This window comes from Phaseolus vulgaris, chromosome 9 (genome assembly GCF_051622355.1).
Source record: "Phaseolus vulgaris cultivar YP4 chromosome 9, ASM5162235v1, whole genome shotgun sequence".
Classification (NCBI taxonomy): domain Eukaryota; kingdom Viridiplantae; phylum Streptophyta; class Magnoliopsida; order Fabales; family Fabaceae; genus Phaseolus; species Phaseolus vulgaris.
The window spans coordinates 8,995,316-9,017,723 of NC_143506.1; the positions used below are offsets into that span (position 1 = coordinate 8,995,316).

Sequence of the window (22,408 nt, forward strand, 5' to 3'; positions counted from 1 at the left end):
CCAATTACTTCTAGGCTATTGCCAATCCACTTAAACTATTGGTGGAGATCTCCCAGGATCTAAAATTACTCCATACAAAGGACCTGCAATGACACAGTAATACGGTGGTAATAATTCCTCAATATTTGTTTATCGATTCTGCAAAAGCCAAAAACCTGAAAAATATTATTGAAGGAATAATAGTGTGTTACAAATAAAAAGCAGAATAGAAAAAGGAATAGATGGACTCAGAAACAAGCAGTCCAAAGGTGTCGAAAGTAAAGAAAATTCAAATAAAAATTTTATTTACATAATTTATTATCCCTGAAGCAGGGATATATATTTTTCATTCCCAGCTAGCTTAGATGGAAGAATCTTGAATGTAGACAGAGGTAGAGACTTGGTGAGGATATAAGGAGGAAGAAATGATTGAAATAGTGTATTTAAAATTAGAAGATAAAGTATGATATGCTACAAAGTTATTGATAGGGTATTTAGAACTTATAGTGTGTATAGAAAACAAATTAGTATGAAACTCTTCAAGGTAGGCTGAAATTCTCTTAGAACAGGTGGACCTCCATGGTGGATTAGAAACAGTGTTCTTAGTAGAAAATCATATTCTCAGTAGCAACAATATAGTTATATGAGAAAAAAAAAATCATACTTGGAGTTATAAGAATGGAGATAGATAAAGATAAATTGTTGGAACTCTTAATAGTATTTTCTTTCAATTTAAAAGAGAAGTGATTTTTATAAAAGATAGTATGTCTTGAGACCTCAATTTTATGATTTTGAAGATTAAGAACAAATATAATGTGGTTGAAAGCCTAAAAAAGAGTTTCAGAAACAAATTGTACATCTAATTTTTTTTCTTTGAGAAGTAATAATGTTGGAATACAGACTGCCAAAAACTCGTAGTAAGGAAATATCATATAAAGATCCATGTAATTTTTTATAAGGAGTTAATAAAGGAGTGTGAATACAATTAATAAGAATAAGAATATGTAATACAACAAAATGCCAAAAAATAGGAGGTAAATTCGCTTGAAAAAGTAAAACACATGTTACATTGAGAATATGTTGATATTTACATTTTACAATACCATTTTGTTCCGATGTTTCTATGCAAGTTCTTTGATGAATAATGACTTTAGAAGAAAAAGATTTGTCATGACAAATTCAGCTCCATTGTTAGAGTGTATTATTTTAACAATGGTTTGAAAATATTTTCAACATAAGATAAAAAGACTAGCTATATATGTCATAACTTGAGATTTAGTATGCATAAGAATAACCAAAGTATAACGAGAAACATCATCCATAATAGTAAAAAAAATAGAACAGGAATCCCAAATATCCATATGTAAAATCTAAAAAATTTTAGTAGTGGAGGAATTGCTTAAAGCATTAATGTTACTAGTTGGAAAATCTTTGTGATTGGAATCAACAGTGAAAGAGCCTATTTGATTCACTTGCACTGAGGTTGAGTCACGATATTTTTTTGTTGTATTTTGTTTAATCAAAGAAGACAAGTAGTGTTGAGTTGTGAAGACAAAACCATGTCTACATCCTCTTGTTCTTGTTGACAATTCTTAAAAGAAATATCATTAGTTAAAACAGTGCTAAGCACTTGAGTAGTCCTACCATTAGAAGAATTGTAATCAAGGGGAGACTCTTTTTCTTGTAACATGCATCGATGGCATGAGTATTTCTACCACAATAAGTACAAATTTTTCTGTTGCTGTTAAATCTAAAGTTCTTGGTTTTCTTGATTGGGAAAACCAACTTTTCTCAAACAAACTTTTTTAGTATGACCCAATTTTCTAAAAACAAGATAACAACAATATTATGATTTGCACTAGTGTAATTAATACTTGTAATAAAAAATTTACTTGCTAATTAACATTCTTGCTAAGCCCTCGAAGGAATTGCATGGCTTGATCTTCACATTTTCTCTTACTAATAAGAGAGGTCACAAAACAATTACACTTATGTTGACAAACATATATAGGGTTAGGTCGAAAATTATCTAGTTCGTTCCAAATTATTATGAGTTTTGTAAAATAATTTTTATTTAAAGAAGAAGCCTAAAATTGCAAATCAGAAATTCTAAAGAGATCACCTTCAGAATATCTTGTTTTTAAATCATTCCAAATATCAACGGCTACATTCATCCAAATTATGCTTTGTCTAATAGGAAGAGAAATCAAGTGTACTAATCATGATACAATCATTTTGTTACATCTAACCCATGCTGAATAGGTAGGGTCACTTTTCGGTGGACACGGATGAGCATCCAAAACAAATTTCACTACGCACTTAGTGTCATTATAACTGACCTACTTCGAGAGTGGAAGTACGTTGAGTCAAGAACAGGAGAGACCAACGAAACGGCGAAATTCTCATCAGAATAAAGATATAGGTAAATATGGTAGTCAATTTTGTTGATCGATTACGTGGAAACCAAAAAAACAATGAAATAGAAAAAGCAACACATAAAGTGATCGAAACAGAAAACTGAGAAACCATAAGCAAAAACAATAGGGAAGATGAGGTGAGAGGTAAAAGAGAAAGAGAAAACTGAAAAATATTATTGAATAGATAATAATTTGTGTCACTAAAAGAGTAAAGAGGGTGAGAGAAAAGATTAGGAAGAAGAGAGAGAGAGATTGAGAGAACTTTAGTATTTGAGATTCTGATTTACATGTAGAGCAGCCTGAGTATTAATAGTACCCAGTGCAGTATGGAATACAAGTGAACAGTTAGGACTGTTATAAACAGTTATTACTGTTATACCTAATATCCCCCCCTTAAATTGATGGTTTAGGATACACCATTAATTTATGTGAGAAGGCTGAAAAAGGGCCAGCACTTAAAGGTTTCGTGAAAACATCCGCGATCTGTAAAGTGGCAGGGACATGTAGAAGGTGCAGTTGCTTTTGTTGAATAGCATCACGAACAAAATGGAGGTCAAGCTCAAAATGCTTGGTCTTGGAGTGCATAATAGGATTGGATGCAAGAAGAACAGCGCCAAGGTTATCCGAGCGAATGGTGGGTAGCGTAGGAGGAAGACGAAGTTCAGTGAGCAGATTCTGGATCCATTTGAGTTCAGCAAGCGTAGCAGCAATGCTGCGATATTCTGCTTCAGTGGAGCTGCGAGAAACAACCTTTTGTTTCTTTGAAAGCCAAGCAATAGGGTTCGAGCCGAGAAAGACAACAAGGCCGGAGGTGGATTTCCTGTCATCAGGATCAGAACCCCAATCAACATCAGCAAAGGCATTGAGAGTGAGTTGAGAAGGGCGCCGAAGATGAAGACCATGAGTGGTAGTGCCAGCTAGGTAACGAAGAATACGTTTAACAGCATTCCAGTGGTGATGTTGAGGGTTGTTCATGAACTGACATGCTTTGTTGACGCTATAGGCGAGTTCAGGACGAGTGATGAGGATATATTGAAGAGAGCCTACCACTGAGCGATAGAATGAAGGATCATCTACAACAGGCGTCTATTGTTAGACGAGTAGTGGAGAGCATAGGTGTTGGTTGAGGCTTGGAAGAGAGCATGTTGGTTTTACGAAGGAGATCCTGAATGTATTTAGTTTGAGATAGATGTAAGCCGCCATCCAACGTCCAAGTGGCTTCAATCCCGAGAAAGTAATGAAGAGTCCCAAGGTCCTTTAGGGCAAAGTGCTGACTGAGAGAGTGAATAAGACGCTGAATGGCACTGTTAGAGTTCCCTGTGATTAGTATGTCATCAACATAGATTAGGACAAAGAGCGTAATATTGTTGTGGAAGTGAAGGAAAAGAGAGGTGTCACTTTTAGTAGGATGAAAACCAAGAGAAAGCAAAGTGGTACTTAGCTTGTGAAACCAGGATCTAGGTGCTTGCTTCAACCCATAGAGAGCTTTGGTAAGTTTGCAGACAGTGTTGGAGTCACCAGTTTCAAAACCAGGAGGTTGACTCATGTAGACAGATTCCTCAAGGTCACCATACAAAAAGGCGTTATTAATATCAATTTGATTGACAGACCATTTTAGTTGAAGTGCTAGAGTGAGGATAATACGGATGGTGACAGGCTTTATCACAGGACTGAATGTTTCAAAATAGTCAAAACCATATTGCTGATGAAAACCTTTGGCGACAGGCGAGCTTTATTGCGCTGAAATGAGCCATCTGCATTGTATTTTATTTTGAAAATCCATTTGCAGCCAATGGGTTGAACTTCAGGAGGAAGGGTAGTGAGAATCCAAGTGTTGTTTGTGTTTAGAGCAACAAGTTCTTCTTGCATGGCAGCAAGCCATTGGGGAAGCTGTAAGGCCTCTTTGGTGGATTTTGGGAGAGGCAACACAGGGACAGCAGTGAGAGCACTTGGACCAAGTAAGGCAGCCTTCGCACGTGTAAGCATAGGGTGAGTGTTGTGAGGAGCAGAATGTTGTGGGGGTGAAACCATGGAAGACAAATCAGAGTGAGAAGATGTGGATGCAGAGGAAGCAGGTTGGCCATATGAAGAGACAGGGGCGATGGGTTGTGAGGCAGGAAGAGCTGGTTGTGACACAGAGAAAGTTGGTTGCTGAAAAACAGTTAAACTAGGTGAAGCATCGGAGGGGCTATTTGTGGGTGGAGAGACAGAAGAAAAAGGGTTAGAAGAATCAGCATAGGGAAAAACAGATTCATTAAAGGTAACATGGCGAGTAATATACATACGCCCAGAGGGAGAGAGACACATGTAGCCTTTGTGATTGGATGCATAGCCAAGAAACACACACAAAGATGAACGAAAACTCATTTTATGTTTATTATATGGGCGAAGCAAAGGATAACAAGCACATCCAAAGGTTTTATAAAAAAACATAATCAGGGTGTGTGTTAAACAACAAATAGTATGGGCTTTGATTATTTAAAACAGGTGTGGGTAAAACATTAAAAATGGATACAGCAGCAGTGAAAGCATAGCCCCAGAAATGCATGGGTAATTTAGAGCAAGCAAGTAAAGTCAAACCAATATCAACAATATGTCTATGCTTGCGTTCCACAGAACCATTATGTTCATGAGTGTGAGGGCAAGTGAGACGGTGAGATATGCCATTGGATAGCAAAAAGGATTTAAAACAGAGAAATTCTTTTGCATTATCAGTCTGAATGCTTAACAAAGGAAAACCAGTCTGTTTTTCAACATATATTTTGAAAGATTTAAAAACAGTGAGAACTTGTGATTTAGCATGAATTAAATAGAACCAAACATATCTAGTGTAAGCATCCACAAAAGAGATATAATAAGGAGCACCATTAGTGGCAGGGGTAGCCGATGGCCCCCAAATGTCAATGAAAACAAGTTGTAAAGGTTTAGAGTATATAGTTTGAGAGGCTTTAAAAGGAAGCTGATGGGACTTGCCAACAACACAGGATTCACAAAATTCATGTTTAGCAGTAAAGAGTATATTACACATCTTCATTATTCGATGAATCACTCTTGGTTGGGCATGACCAAACCGGGAGTGCCACAAATGATAAGCAGAAGAGCCAGCAGAGAGTGCAGTATTGTAAGCAGAGTATGATGCAGTTTGAACTAGATTGGGGGCAAACATCAGCATGAAACTCAAAGAAAACATTATTATCACGGGCGAACCTGGAAACACTTAATAGATTTTTAGAAATAGTAGGAACATGCAGAAGGTGGTGTAAAGAGAAGGTATGATGAGTATTAATATCTGTAAAAGTTGCAGAACCAATAGAAGTAATAGGAAGCTAGAAACCATTACCTACAGCCACCTTTTCCGAACCTGTGTAGGGAGTTGTTGTGGAAAGATTGGTGCCATGAGCAGTGAGATGATGGGAAGCACCGCTATCAGGGTACCAAAGGGGATCATGGAGATTTTTGGGAGTCCCGAGGATCGAAGGTTCATCATCTCAAAAAGATGAAGGAAAATGAGCAGTATTAACAGTAACTTGAGATGGAGTGGAAGAATCAAACCTATGCCAATAGTGAAGGGCAGTATGCCCATATTTTCCACAGATTTGACATTGAACCCGAGAAGAGGAAGCAGTAGAAGATATCTTGGGGAAGTTCTTGGATGACTGAAAGCGGGGTTTAGAGTAGAACCGTTGTTTGGCGTGACCAGAGGGGCGGAAAAAGGAGGAAGAATGTGTAGAACTGGAGTTGTAGGGAGATAAGGAGGATGGGACAGAAGCAACATTTGCCTGCAGAATGTGATCAACAGATTGTTTGTTTCGTTCAATACGATTTTCTTGAGCAAGAAGCAGTGCTTCAATGTCTGCAACCGTGTAAGGGTCAAGACGGGATGTGATAGAGGTTATAAAGGAGTCGTATTCTTCAGACAGCCCATCAAGAACAGCTTCAATGTGATCTTCGGTAGAGATGGGACAACCCACAACAGCCAATTGATCTACAGTTTTCTTGATATCAAGAAGGTAGGTAGAGATGGAGTGATCCTTCTTGGGTGTACGCAGCTGCTGCTTGTGCTTCTTGATTTGAGCACGGGTTTGGGACGCATAATGGGTCTGGAGCTTTTCCCAGACTTGGGCTGACGTGTCCATGCCAACCATCTGGGTGAGGACACCTGGAGTCATTGATGCCAGTAACCAGGCCAAGATTGCTTGATCTTGACGATCATACTGGATGTATTTGAAATTCACAATTGCAGAAGCGTCTTCTTCGATAGAAATGAGACGTGGAGGAATGCAAGACCCATCCAGAAAATAAAGAAGATCTAAACTGCGAAGAGTGGCATTAACTTGCTGCCGCCAGACAAGGAAGTTTTCTGAGTCCAGTTTTAGAGGAATTGGCGTATGAAAGATATGAGGGGGAAGGGCTTCCGGCTTGGCAGAAAAAGTTTCAGAATTGGGTTCAGTGGTAGATGATGAGGTCATTTTTGGCTCTGGATACCATAAAAGAGTAAAGAGGGTGAGAGAAAAGATTAGGAAGAAGAGAGAGAGAGATTGAGAGAACTTTAGTATTTGAGATTCTGATTTACATGTAGAGCAGTCTGGGTATTAATAGTACCTAGTGCAGTATTGAATACAAGTGAACAGTTAGGACTGTTATAAACAGTTATTACTGTTATAAACAGTTATTACTGTTATAAACAGTTATTACTGTTATAAACAGTTATTACTGTTATAAACAGTTATTACTGTTATACCTAATAGTCACAAATAAAAACGAGGTATAAATTGTTGAGACTCTTAGTAGTATCATCTTTCAATTTATAAAAAAAATAATTTTCATAAAAGATAGTATGTTTTGAAACCTCAATTTTATGATTTTGAAGATTAAAAAAAATATTATTTAATTTGAGGTTGAAATAAAATAAAAAAAATCTCAAAAACAGATAGTTGATCTAATTTCTTTATTGAGAAGTTACAGTAATAGGATAACAAAAACAACCAAAAACTTGTAATAAGAAAATAACATAATAAACATTTTATTATTTCTTAATAGTAAACATTATCTTTATTTAATAAATACACTTAATAATTTTATTGTATCTCTTTTTTATTTCAAAATTAATACTTTACAATTAATAAATAGTGTTTTAAAAATATATTTTTATTATTTATTTTTTTAATTTAATATTTTTGAAGTTGTATACGTTAAATCATTATTTTTTTATTTATTTTGAAATCATGAATTAAAACATAATTTAACCTCTTTGTGTTTAAAAAATATAATTCACTAAAAAATAATTTAAATAAAATTGATATTTAATTACACTACTTCAATAAAAAAAAGAAAAACAAAATAAATTAGAGAGTTGTGTTACTAAACAAAATGTATGTTACAAATTTGAAATAATTCTTTTTATCAGACAAATAAAATAAAAAATAAGTATTTTAGGTACTCCATATCATGTACAAGAACGTTCAAAAAATATGTAAACAAACAAATTTTAACCATAAGTATACATATTCTAACAATCATATTATTTTCAAATATGGGCAAAATGACTCTCGAGACTACGTGATACTCTGCCTATAAATCAAAGTCTTAATGGAGAATTTGAAATATACAAATTTATGGTCAAGGATAATAGTGCTAATTTTGTATACTATGAAAAAATTATTTTGAAAATAACTTTTAAAGTATTTATTTCAAATGGTAATAATTTTGTTATATATTATCATTTATTATAGTACATTAAATTTGAATACTTTTATTATAAAATTTGTTCGGTAAGTTATACTATTACAGAATTTTTAAAACTTAATAATCACTATAATAACTGATTATATAAATTAACTTTACATAATCAACAACAAATTATAATATACATACTTCTTAAAAAAAAAGCAAGAGATTTAACCTTCTAAGAAATATTATCCTCTGTCTGCCACACACTAATTATAACCTTAACCATATACATTAATGCATTTATACATTGAGAATATCCTACTACTACTACAATAATTAATGAAAATGTGAAAAGGATTTAGATTGAACTAGTTGGAAAGTTAGAATATCAAATTGGGAGGAATTAGTTAAGTAGGTAAAGAAGTACTCTAAAAAGAGGATATTTAAATTATGTTATCATAAATTAAGTAATATGCAGATAGAAGCAGTAATAAAATATCATGAGTTGATCAATAACATTTTAGAAGTAATCAAACGAATTATGAGAAATATGATAAAGAACATAGTGTATATGTATTGTTTTTAATTTCATACTTAAACATAGATGTGATATATTAATGAAGATAGCATGGCATTCACAGGTTACAAAAGAGTGACCTAAAGCCACAGACCCAATCTCATAAGAATGAAGTCAAAGGTTGAAGAAGGTCCTTTTTATCTTTTTAAATCTTGAAGAAGGTCCTTTTTGTCTTTATAAATGTTTAGTTAAAAAGTTCTGCCAAATAGTAGAATTTTGTGCATTTGTGTGTAAAAAAGTAGGAGGTTACTTTAATACACCTTTTATTTAAAATGTTGTTTGTTTTGAGAAGATGAGATGTAGAGAGATTATCTCCTTAATTTTAGTGTTTAATTTATATATTATTATTACATGTGTTATTCTTTTGTCAATAATAAAATTATTTTTAAAAAGTGATTATTTATTATTATAAAAAAAAATTAAACACAAAAAAGTATTAGATACTACATTAAATATTATATCAGTTTTATTTAAATTTTATACTTCTTCTTCTTAATCATATTTTAAAAGAGATTAATGGTCCATTTTTTTAATTTATATAATATTAATTGTATTACTTATTTCTATTAAATATTTTGAATAATTATATTTTTTTTATCAATGAAGACAAAACAATTATAAATTGTTAATAATAAATATATGGTAACATTTTTTCAACAGTCAATAAACTAAACTGAATTTATTAGTTTTATTCGTTTATAGGTTTATAAATTCTATTAATAGTGTCTTATAATATAAAGGGATGATATATAATAATATAACTAATTTATGAATTTTAACAGTTTGCCAAATCACTTTCTTGTATCGTATGGTTCAGTCCACACTAATATTTAAAATTTGAAATCAGAATTCCCGCATTTATAGCACTTTTGTTTCTGTTTCATTGTGTTCCTGATTCATTGTGTTAAGTTCTATTGAGACCAAATCTACCAAGATCTTCAACGGATATTTGCTTAAAATATATATTTTTTCAAGAATTTTAAGGATACTATTGCTAAAAATATGTTTGATTGTCATTTAGTTACTTATAATTAAAACTTATTTAATTATTTTTTAGAATTTTAATTTATTAGAATAATTATATTAAATAAGATAATTTTTTTTTTACCTAAATTAGGTGTTACTGTTACACAGGTGTTTTTAAACCATGCTGCAGTCTTTCTTATAAATCTGATTTGACAACAAACTAACTAATCTATTTAAGGTATTGAGATAGGTTAATATTACTCTTAAACAAGTTACAGTAGTTTTAAAGAAGAATTAATTTGTTATTTTTAATGTATAAGAATGATAAAATATTAAATTAAGTTCACACATTTTCTAAAGTAATTAAGAGTTAAGTGTTAGAAGAGTTAGACATATTAACATCTTATCCATGACCATAAAAAATATATATATCTATAAGAAAATAATTAAATAAAATTAATTTTAGATAAAAAATAATTAGTTATTGTATTGACTAAATTAGAGGTAATTTTAGAGAAAACTTACTATATTGATTAAATTAGTGACTTACTAAAATATTTATTGGTTTCTAAATTAATTTCTATTATTGATAAATAGTTTCGTATTTAATTAGCTACCATGTTTTTTTTCTAAAAAATTTAGAATATAAATAATTGGTAGTTAATACTTTGATAGCTAATTAGATACCAATTTTGAACCTATTTATCAATAATATAAATTAATTTAAAAATCAATAATTTTTTTTATTCTTTCAAATGGTCTTTAATTTAATAATTATTGTTGGTTTCTATTTAATGATGTTCTTATAGTATATATAAATATTAAATTGTAAAACGTTATTTATCAATTTTCCTAAAAAAACATTTAAATAAACAATCAATCAAATTAAAATAGGCTTAACTTACAATTTTAAAACATTACAGAACATTGTCTCAAACTCGAATGAACAATAAACTCAATTGAAATACACTAAAACAAATATAAAGCAAGCAACTAGAACATATTAAGCACTAAAAGACTTCGAATCTTATTCATTTATGTCCTCACTACAATAAAAAAATAATTTTATTTTTTAATTTTTTCATCAACAATAAATTAATAAAATAAAATGGAACATTTAAGAGTGTTCCAACCCGTATAAAAAAAAAAAAGTTTGTAGCTTAAGCAAACAAGAATGCAGGACAAAATAAAGATAAAACTATTAACAAAGAACTTGAGCTATTTAAGGTCCCTGTCCCACATAAGAGTGATATACACTTAAAACATATAATTGTATATATAAAATATTAACAAAAATAAAAAATTTCAAACTTTATTTTTAAATTATAGTTATGCTGTAGGTAAGGATAACTCTTTTAAACTCATAGTTGTTATAAATTTTTTTGCATATATTCTCTTTATCAACTCTTTGTAGTTGATATATAACATTTAATTTGTGAAACAACATTGTACTTGTTTCACGTACAATAATGAACGATTTATTTTTCAAAACTATTACAATATACTATTTTCAAAGCATATTTTTATATAAGCCAAACTTATTAGTAAAATTAACATGTTAATCATGTTATTTTGTTTGTTTTGGGATGATATAGTCAGTTTGAGTCCATATTACTATTTAAATAATCTAATAATTATTACTGTTATAAATTTTTGTCAAATTTAAACCCACACATTAATGATTTAAAATATTTTCCCAACTGAGAAATTGACTAGTTTCCTTTGTTAAAAACTTTTACATTATGTTATATATGTGAAAATAAGTTAACGAGATTTGTGTAATATTTACTATTTTTAAAAGAGAACCAAGTAAATCTGTTTTAGCCCAAAATAACAGAATTGAAATCACATTTTATATTAAATAATAGAAGATCATTTGAATTATTGATACAGTTTTAACAGATTAAAAAACTCAAATTTAATTGATTAGTTTCGGTTAAATAGAAAGAGAAAAAAAAGAAGATATAAATATTATTGGAGTAAGTAGGGTAAGTTTTGCTGAATGTGAGACTGATATAAGTAGGATTAGAGGAATAAAAGGATTAACAGAGGTGATGGGTGTTTTGTTAAACCTGCCTCAGTGATTCAGTGTCAGTGGTGTAGCAATCAATCAAAAACCCTCTCACTCTCTCACTCTCACAGATCCCTATGGAATCAAATTCACCAGATTCATAGGCCAACCTCAGTGCTGCAGCCGCCAATACTTTCTAATTCCGTCTCACTCCTCTACACCTCAAAACAACAGAAAAAACCCTGAATCATGGACGCACGCATCAGTGTCAACATGTCAGAGGACAACAAGAGAAGCGCAGCAGCAGAGGAAGGAAAAACCAGGTTTGTTGGGATTCCCAATGCACCCAATCCAACACGGACACCACCATCCTGTCTCCGCGTCCTTCACCCTGACCACGTGGCTGTTGGGTCCCCCATTACCAAGGTTCCTCCATATTCACCACCACCACCTCCCTCTCCCAAATTCTGGTTAGACCATGACCCTTCCACTCTCTCTCACACCCACACCAAATGGGCCAATGATCCCTCATTCATATCAGATTTCTCCAAAATGAATCTCCTTGATCAAACCCAAGCCAATGTGGACCCCTGTCCTTATTTTAATCAAACAGGAACCCTTCCAAACCCTTATGATTCTTGTTTCAATGAAACTGGAACCCTCCCATACGATCACCATGTCAGCAATGCCCGCTTGTTCAATGAACAAGGAACCCTCTCCTATCATGTTAACAATGCGGGTTTGTTCAACGAGTCAGAGACTCTTCCTTATCACCACCATGTTAATAACGTTAACATGTTCAATGAAACCGGGCCTCTCCTCCCGTATCACCACCATGTTAACAACGTGGGGCTGTTAGATAAAGGTTACACCTTTGATATCCCAGATGATCACGTTAATCATGTGTATCCTCATCTCGTAGACCAGAGGAGGAATCAGCTACATGCCAGTGGCAATTATCACATTTTTCGTGATCGTTATATGTCTCCACACTCTCCCAGAGGCTTCAAAAACCTCGTCAGGTTATCCCCAATGACGGCTATGAATTCCAATGCTAGTAATCCTTCGCATTATTATGTTGCAGCGAAAGAGAAGACGGAACATCCTCACTTCCTGCCTCCGAGGAGAGTCGGGGGAGACCCTGCAGCTTTTAGGTGTGACAATAGCATTATCTTACAAGGGAGAGATTCAAGGCGCTGCTTTGAGAAGGGGCATAGTTCTTCTTATAGAAGGGGTCCTACCCATGACGAGTTTTGTGTGGGTGGTAGTGTTTCCAAGAACTTTTTTCCTGGGGGTCCTTCTGGTCAAAAGATTGGGGAAATCTCACTGCCCATGCCGCTGGATTATTATTCTGTTCCTGACTCTCAGTGTTACATTTACAACCTGGCAAAGGATCAGAACGGTTGTCGTTTCCTGCAGCGGAAGGTTGATGAGGGAAGCTTCGAAGATATGTGTATTGTATTTGAGGGAATCATTGGGAGTGTAGTTGAACTTATGGTGGACTCTTTCGGGAATTATCTTGTGCAGAAGTTGCTCGATGTTTGCACCGATTTCCAACGTCTGCAGATTGTGCTCATGTTGACCAATCGACCAGGCCAGCTCGTTAGAATCTCTTTGAATACTCACGGGTATATCTCTTCCTATTTTATAAAAAGTTTCTACTTCTATACAGGAATAGAAAAAATAAAATAAAATGAAGCATGTGTTTTGTTTTGTTTGTTGCTTGGTTTGGTCACTGAGCTAACAGTGTCACTGTAAACAGCACGCGTGTGGTGCAGAAGTTGATTGAGACCCTCGATTCCGATGATCAAATTTCACTGGTCAAGTCTGCCATTCAACCGGGTTTTCTTGATCTTATCAAGGATCTGAATGGAAATCACGTCATTCAACGCTGCTTGCAATGCTTCAGCTGTCAAGATAATCAGGTTTAACTCTCTCCCATCTTTTACTATTTTACAGTCTTTTTAGTTGTTACATCATACCTGTATATAATGTTTTGTACAAATTGAATACATTTTAATTTATTAAACATTGGGACGCAATTACATGGCAATGCAATATGGAAAAGTATTCTTAAAACAGTCACCATCATAATATTATCCTTGACATTGAAATAGGAATTATTAATATATAAAGATGCCATATTCTTAGGACTTAAGGATGAACACAGTACTGTTTATTTTCACGACAGTATTCAGTCTATTGATATGTTTATTTGGCGGGATAACCCAAGACTGTGCTTGTATATATTACACAATGTTTGATATTTAATGCATATCCTTTCTCTTGCAGTTTATCTTTGATGCTTCTGTGAAGTTTTGTATTGACATAGCTACTCATCAGCATGGATGCTGTGTACTGCAACGCTGTATTTATTACTCTATGGGTACAAATCGAGAGAGGCTGATCTCAGAAGTATGCAAACATGGACTTCTCCTCGCCCAGGATCCATTTGGGTAACATATTTGATATTATTGGATCCATTTGATATATATTATTCATTTAGAAATTAGAAAGTTAGGCGTGACGTATAATTGCCTAGTTCCTTTTGTAAATATTTTGTTGGTTATAGAGATTTATCACATTCAAAAAGTTTCCTAATCTATCCATTTTTTTGATATACTAAGTGACAGACAAAATATTTGTTGCAGAAATTATGTTGTTCAATATATTATAGAGACTGATACTCCAATTGCCGTAGCCAAAATGCTTGGTCAGTTTGAAGGGAATTATGTACATTTGTCTACACAGAAATTCAGCAGTCATGTGGTCGAAAAATGTCTGAGAAATGTTGCAGATACCAGGTCCAGGATAGTTCGAGAATTGCTGTCTGCTTCTCATTTTGAACGGCTTTTGCAAGATCCATATGCCAATTATGTCATTCAATCTGCTCTCACCTTCACCAAGGTTTGAAAAATTACTCTCAAAACATATAATAGTAATTGTGAGAATTCTTATTAGTTACTTAAAGATTTATGTGTTACAGGGCCTTCTGCATGTTTCTTTGGTTGATGCAATTCGTAATTACAAAATGTTGCGCACCAGTCCATTTTGCAAGAGGATTTTCTCAGGAAATTTTCTGAGGAAGTGATGCTTATCGGTCGTATGTTGTTGTTTTCAATAGTCTTCTTACTTTTATGTCTGTCGGTCTAAGTATGTGTGTCCACAAACTAAAGGCATTGTCGTGTATTATTATTTCCTTGTTGTTGTGTGATGTATGGCACATTTCCTTCTGAGTTTAAGTCCTGAAACATTGTGTTTAATAAATTTGTTTAGGCTGAATTATTGGTACTTCATTTTCATATTTGTATGTTTGTTATATTTTTATTTTTATTTTAAAGCTACTGAAATATTTTTTAAATGTTTATATGCAGCTCAGTTTTTTATTTGATTTTATCAACATTAGTTATACTATGCACGAGTAAACAAGATTTTATTTTATATAATTATATTTTAAGTTGCATATAAATATTTGTTGGTGTAGGTATATATAAAAATTTGAGTATTGATATAAATTTTAAGAAGATATATTTAAACCCTAAACCTTTACCCATACCAAAACACCTACTCATATTGTATCTATGTTACCCTCATCACATTGTTTTATTTTTCTAATGGTTTTATTAAACATATAGTTCATAGGTTATACATTACCATCAGGTTACAAATTATATATTACGTTACCTAGAATTTCATATAAATACAAATTTTTGGTATGCTTTTCCATAAACCTTTTATAAATAATTTCACATTTATTTGGTCAAAATTAACTATCGACTTCTCCTGCATTTTTGTTGTATCCTTCCTTATCTATCTTTTCATTCTTCGTGCTTGTCTACTCACTTCCAGATGTTTTCCACATGCATACACTAAACCACATATCTCTCTGACATAATTTCATCCTCACTATTATGATTTATAAAATTTCTTTTAAAGTGATTTTTAAAATATTTCTATTTGTATATAATATTGATATTGATTTATACATAATTTCAATAAGAAATCTATTAAATTATTTTGTCAAAAAATATTTAATTATTATAGTTTTTTCATTAATTACTTTACATATTAATTTTTCTTAATTTAATCTTAAATAGTAGATATTAATTCAAGTTTTATGCAGAAAAAAAATATAGATAAAAAATCTGTGTATATAGTATATTTTCTTATATTTTTCAAAATATATTACGGAAAATAAGAAAATATTGATAAATAATGTTAGATAATAATTTAAAAAATATTTTATAAAACTTCAATAATAATAAAAATTATTTTAGATATTTTTTAATTTATAAAATAATATTTATTTTAATTATATTAATAATTAATTATTATTTAAAGTGTTTTGTTTTTTGTGTAAATTCTGATATAACACTGTTGTAAGTGTTGCTTAGCTTCATGCTCAACTTTATAAAATAAAATTGTAAAATTATAACATGTTGCTTTTTTCCTCTAGTAAAATATATATGTTTCAATCAAGCTTATTAATCTATTTGTAATATTTTATATATACGATAAAGCTTAAATAGTTTTATTGACATTAAGATAGTTCGATTGCATCGAATTTGTTGTCACGAACTACTATATAAGATTAAGAGTTGGATTTTTAATGTTTATATTTTTAATATTTGTTAGTTTTTCTTGTCATTTCTGGTGAACATGCATGCATATGATTCATGGGTGGTTTAGGATAAGGGCAAAACACATTTCTCATTCCCATTTTATTTTGTTTGTATTATATCTTTATTCATATTAATGAGATTATATAGTGAGTTTTTAAATATATAATACATTACATTTTTATATGACTTTGCACCTTATGTATAAATAAAACACCTACAAGAAAAAATAATTAGGAATTTATTTTTATATTATTTAGGCAATAAAAAACTTTGATTACACAACACACTAAAGTAACACACACTAAAGTGGTGATCTTGAACCCTTCAAGAACACATACCATCTTTGGCAAAACACCATAGATTTGAGAACAACCTATGAATCTGCACTACAAGAGTTCTTACAGAAATATAGTAATCAAAAGAAAAGGAATGGAGTACATATGAGAATAATAAAAGATTAAAGCAAACTTGATACAACACAATCCTATTCCACTTTTAGAAAAAATTCAAAACTTGAAGCAATCTTGGAAAAACTGATTTGAAAGAGTTATTTTGAATCATTAACAACTAGGAGCATACATCCACTTATTTATACTCCAAACAGTTGTTAAAAACAATTAATTCAAGATCCATAATCAATTAAAATCATTTAAAACATATTAAATCAACTTAACAAAATTATGTTAAGGTTTTTCAGAAAATCAACCAATTGAAGACCAGAATCAATCGTTTGACAACGAAGTCAACCAAAGTCAAGTTTTTTCCAATTCTTTTAAAAAACACACTAAGTATAAAACAACCGTTGAATCAAAATTTCAACAAATTGATATTTCACTTTCTTTAGAAAACATATATGTTTTAAAACTTAAATCAAACAACCTTGGATCATTACTTTGACTGGATTAATAAATTCAAACTACACAAGACACACACACACACAACCGGTAGTAGGGTCTTCAAGCAATCCTCTTGGATTTAGAGACATCAAAGCATCTTGTTCAACAGATAACAAATGTTCCAAATTTAGCAACAATAAAAGGGTTTGTACATACAACAATAGAACTGTTCATACTATTCATGTTTGCTACAAGAAACATGGGTATCCCCGATCTTAGTATAGTAAGCCTCCTCAATTCAACAACATCACCACTGCCACACAAGAAGAAAATTCTGGAGGTTAAGATCAAAATAAACAAAATAGTGGAGGAGATCTCCACATCAGTCAACATCCATATCAAATTCTCTCCGACCTTATGAAGAATTTTAACAATTCCAATAATCAAGCGTAAGTGAACCATGTTGGTTCCATCGTGCTGATCATCAAGGTCAGAATTTAGCTATCACTGATAATATCCATAAACTCAAAAACTCCAAATTTAATGAATATACTTGGGTACTAGATTCTGGTGTCACATATCATGTTTGCTTTTCTATGTCTAATTTTACATCATATATTCATATCAAACCTATTACTATTAAGCTTCCCAATGGGAATTTTGTTATTGCTTCTTGTTCCGACACAATTTTCTTTAATAAAAAATTCATTCTTAAAAATGGTTTATATGTACCAGACTTCTCTTTTAATCTTATTTCCATGTCCCAATTGAAAACATCTCTTAAATGTGAACTTATTTTTTTTCCTACTGAGTATTTGATACAAAATTTCATGACTAAGGACAAGATTGATACAATTGACATTGTATATGGATTATACATTCTCAATAAAATTGATAGCAACATTTTGAGTTGTAATACAAAACACGTTGCAGGTGATTTTTAATCAGTGTTCTACCTAACGCATTTGTCGAGAGTTGAACACCCCCAGACTCAATAGCATATCAATTACTGAGGGTGGAACACCCTCAGACTCAATACAAACACGATAATTCTATTCTAAACTAACAACTAACATAATATAAATTAAAATTAAAATAAACACTAAATAATATAAATTTTAAAAAATAAAAATCAAAAAATACAACCAACCTTGTGTGAAGGCAACCCATAAAAAAATTACAACAAAGGATGATGTCACAAGTGCGACTATTTGTAAATGAATTTAATTTCAAAAATATTACTATATTTTTTTACGAGTGCTTCTGTTTGTAAAGACGCACTTAATAAGCCGCTCTTATTTGACATTTTATGCACAGCCTGAGATAACTACCGAGGCAGCGTTTGGACCTGCTCTTACAAGCTGTGTTCAATTCAATTGTATTCCTACAAATCTGTTCACCAACAGGATGACCTTTGACCATAAATATCAGCTGCCATTAACACAAACTGCAGCACATATTCAGGGAAAGTCAAATCTCCGTTTGTACTAGCTATTTTCTCTACATTTGTTGGAGTTGGAAACACATGGTTGCTCATTACTTCATTGTCCCGCGCCTTCACTCCACTCTTTCCAACTTTGATTATGATCCAGCAGCTGTGTAAGCTGCTCCTTTTCAAGCCCAAAACCAGAACCAGAACATCTGCAACTGCATTGAAGATTGTACAGGCACTCTGTTATAGCTCCTTAGTTACTTCCATCTTCATCCTCCCTGATGACCACCAATCTAACCTGCATATTTTCCAGCATTATAAGAACTAAACTACGACAGATTGTGCAGCAAACTACAAAGTTTCCCCCCTGCACCTCGTCCCCACAAGTGTTGCACACACATAACCCCTGCTCACCCAATTTGATTGCTTGCACCTTCCCTGCACCTGATTCTTCTGAATAAATTACATATCCATATAACATTGTTGCCACTTAAAAGGATCTCTTTCACTAATCTTATAGCAAGCTCCTATCCTCCGTTCTGCCCCTTGCCCTTAAGCTTATGTAGAGACCATCATCCTGATACATTAACAGCATATGTTTTGCTGCAGGCAACATCATCAGACCAGAGCGGAATGGTTATGCTCCACAAACATCATTTCTCATACATAACATCTGCAACTTACTTCAGCTAACCATTGATTACAGCAAACACAATGGTAGTAGGTGGATCTGCTCCTCCCTTCTAATATGTTGTTGCCATGACATACTACAACATAAACATTGGTGCATTTAGATACCTACTACACCTTGCTATAGGTACTAAAACAAATGTGCTGCAATGAATATGATAGAATAAACACAGATTTAGTGCCACGGAGCATTTAGCAGCATAAACTCTGCATAAACTCAGCACCAACGTCACCCGCAAGCTATTTCCAAAACTGCATAACTTCTGCACCATCCTTTATGAATGTGCAGGATCAGTAACAAGTTCACATTGCCCTCCTCATAACAGATAAGTCTCTAGCTTTCTCCCTGCTCCTCCTCTCACATAATGTTCTGCTATTGTAAATCTGCAAATCAAACGTAATAATTCATTATTGACTCACCCCTTCCACTGCAAAGATGAATCCTATATCAGCATCTAAGCTTTCCACCAAAGGGAAGCAATTAACTGCAACTCAAACTCAAACTTGCATTACCATCATTTTTCCTGCATCTTCCAAGATTTCTATGCAGACAACATCTCCTCTTCACTACCCCTCCCCTTTACAGAAAACTTTTTAAGCATTGTAATGAGTTCAAATGCAGTTTGAAAAGAAATAGCTGAAAGAACATAACTTATATTTCATCCATAACTAGGATTTAAGTTATGTCCTTTAAAAAAAATTATTTTGCATCGCAACCTCTTGCTTAAAGACTATAAAATTTCTTTGTTCTCAAATACACCGCACAATAGTCGCCCATATACCTTTTCACACTCAATTCTATTTGAGGTTAACACATGTCAAGTAAAAGCTCTCAAAGTGGCACTTAAGGTCCATATGTTGGAAAAAAGGATATTGAACCATCTAAAGCGCATAAACCACACACGCTCTCTGCCAAAATTTGCATTCTAAGAACAGATGTTGAGTTGTCTCAACCTTAGTTTGGCATAAAGCACATGAAGTTGTACTTACCATCACCCCTCTCCTATTTAAACTGCTTCTAGCTGGGATTCTATCCATCCTCCAAGCAGTAGTTAGTACGTTAGGCAAAGCTTTGGCCTTCCACAATTGTTCGAAGTTCAAACACCCCATTATGGCAACCACCTCCCTGATTAGAGAGGTATCCTTATCCTCCCTATTTAGATTGACCATAGAGATATACCTAAATATTTCATCTTCTCATTCAAACCTGAGTCTCCTCCATCTCAACCTCCACTACCATCCTGATTCTTCCAACATGCCTACCTTTCCTGCCGTTCGCCCCTGATATAAAGATAAAGAGTACGACCTAGGGTATAGAGTTATAAAATTATTTTTTGCAAATCCAAGCATCCTCCCATAGTGTAATTTTATCCCCAATACCAACTTTTCATCGTATTGCTTCATGAAACCACCATACTTCTTCTCCTTCTCCACATAATTTAGATAAGTCTCTCTACCACCACGATTGAAATTTAGAACTGATTTTTCTTCGATGTGATTCCCTTCTATATTTTGATAACATGATTTCTTTCCACTTTCCTTTTTATTCACACAAAAGATGTCATTTTCATTTGGCCATTAGAGCCCCATTAAACTTTCTGATATCTTTGATTCCTAACACTCCCTCATCCAAAGGTTTGCACAGATGCTCTTAGCTAACCCAAGCGATAGACCTGTTAACCCTCCCCCAACCTCAAAAAGCTCCTTTGAATACTAGTAATTCTCTTACACACCGATTCTGGAGCTTTGAAGAAAGATAGATAAAAAGGGGTAAGGTTGTAAACACCAATTTGACTAGGCATATTCTTCCCGTCAACGACAAGAATGTTCCCCTTCCACGCACTAAGTCGAGCACTTATTTTATTTAGAATTGACTCCCAAAATTGGTTCTTCCTTGAGTTACCACCAACTTCTAGTCCCAGGTATTTAAAAGGAACCCTCATTATCAATTCAAAGATTTTGCGAAGAAGTCAAGAGCAATCCTTTCAACATTTATGCCTGTCAAATTCGATATATGGAAGTTCATTTTTAGCCCATGAGCAAGCTCATAACATCTGAGGATGTCTTTCATTGTGAACACATTAGAGAATGATGCTTCACATAGAAAGAGGGTATCATCAACAAATTGTAGCATGAATGACTCAACCTCATCTCTACCCACCTTTACTCCTTTAAGTAAATTACCCTTCAATACATGTCTTACTATCCCAACCAAACCTTCACCTTGCCTCAACCCTCTCGTTGGTTGGAATTTTGTTGTAAGACTTCCCTTAACCAAAAGTGAAATTGACACGAACTGCATGCATTCTTTAATCCATTAATCTATTTATTGTGAAAGTCCAACCTCTACATCATATCATACAAGAAATCCCACCTAACCGAGTCGTACACCTTTCATAGTCCACCTTCAAACATAAACCACTACTCTCATTCCTCATGAGCTCCTCTACTACCTCATTGTTCATTGGAACAATATCAAACATCCCTCTATCCTTCAAGAATGCCGATTGACTCCCATCAATAACCGTAGGGAGGACATTCTTAACTCGATATGATAGCATCTTCGAAATGATTTTATATAGAGCACGGACTAGAAAACTAAAGCTAGGAAAGAAGCATTACAGGCTAAATAGATAATGCCAAGACCGCCCGCTTCTTGAGACTCACAAACCTTATCCCAAGTAGCCCAGCCAATCTACAAGTCATTATTATTTCAAATGTACATCGGTAAAATATATGAATGAATGACTAACACAAAGTTGGTTAATCGGTTTGATATATTATGAATATGGTTTTATGCAACAGAAAGATAGAACAAATTGGTAACTATGTGGCCTATATTATAGGGTGCTTTAATTAAAAATTATTTTTTGTTGAAGTTGTTGTTAAGGGATTGGATCTATTATGATGATTATTTTGTTGTTTGATATTGGCTAGAAGTATAGGAAGTTGTTAAAAGACTATTAATGTAAAAGGATTGGAACATCCCCGAAATGTCTCATTTATTTAATTTATTCATTATTGAAAAAAAAATGTATTGTTTTGATTATAGTATGTTGGTGCTTCCATGACAACAATGCTACTTATGCAGTTTTGGATTGTTATATCTAGTATGTGGTGTTATGAGAAACCTAAGCTTATGGGTGGAGAAGATATTTTGTTATTTATATACCGGTTGGAACATCTTAAAATGTTTCTTTTTTAATTA

At 32.9% G+C, this 22,408-nt stretch overlaps 2 protein-coding genes across 2 annotated transcripts; one reads left to right on the forward strand and one right to left on the reverse strand.

Annotated features, from left to right (window-relative positions):
• Nucleotides 1-11,674: 11,674 nt before the first annotated feature.
• LOC137821710 (uncharacterized) lies at nt 11,675-14,770 on the forward strand. The gene is made up of 5 exons (XM_068626436.2): nt 11,675-13,248; nt 13,383-13,545; nt 13,913-14,076; nt 14,272-14,527; nt 14,607-14,770. The coding sequence occupies exons 1-5, from the start codon at nt 11,870-11,872 to the stop codon at nt 14,709-14,711; spliced, it is 2,067 nt and encodes a 688-aa protein (XP_068482537.2). The 5' UTR covers nt 11,675-11,869; the 3' UTR covers nt 14,712-14,770.
• Nucleotides 14,771-21,145: 6,375 nt separating this feature from the next.
• LOC137822172 (uncharacterized) lies at nt 21,146-21,761 on the reverse strand. The gene is made up of 2 exons (XM_068627074.2): nt 21,606-21,761; nt 21,146-21,496 (listed from the first exon to the last, which is right to left on the reverse strand). The coding sequence occupies exons 1-2, from the start codon at nt 21,759-21,761 to the stop codon at nt 21,146-21,148; spliced, it is 507 nt and encodes a 168-aa protein (XP_068483175.2).
• Nucleotides 21,762-22,408: the final 647 nt, after the last annotated feature.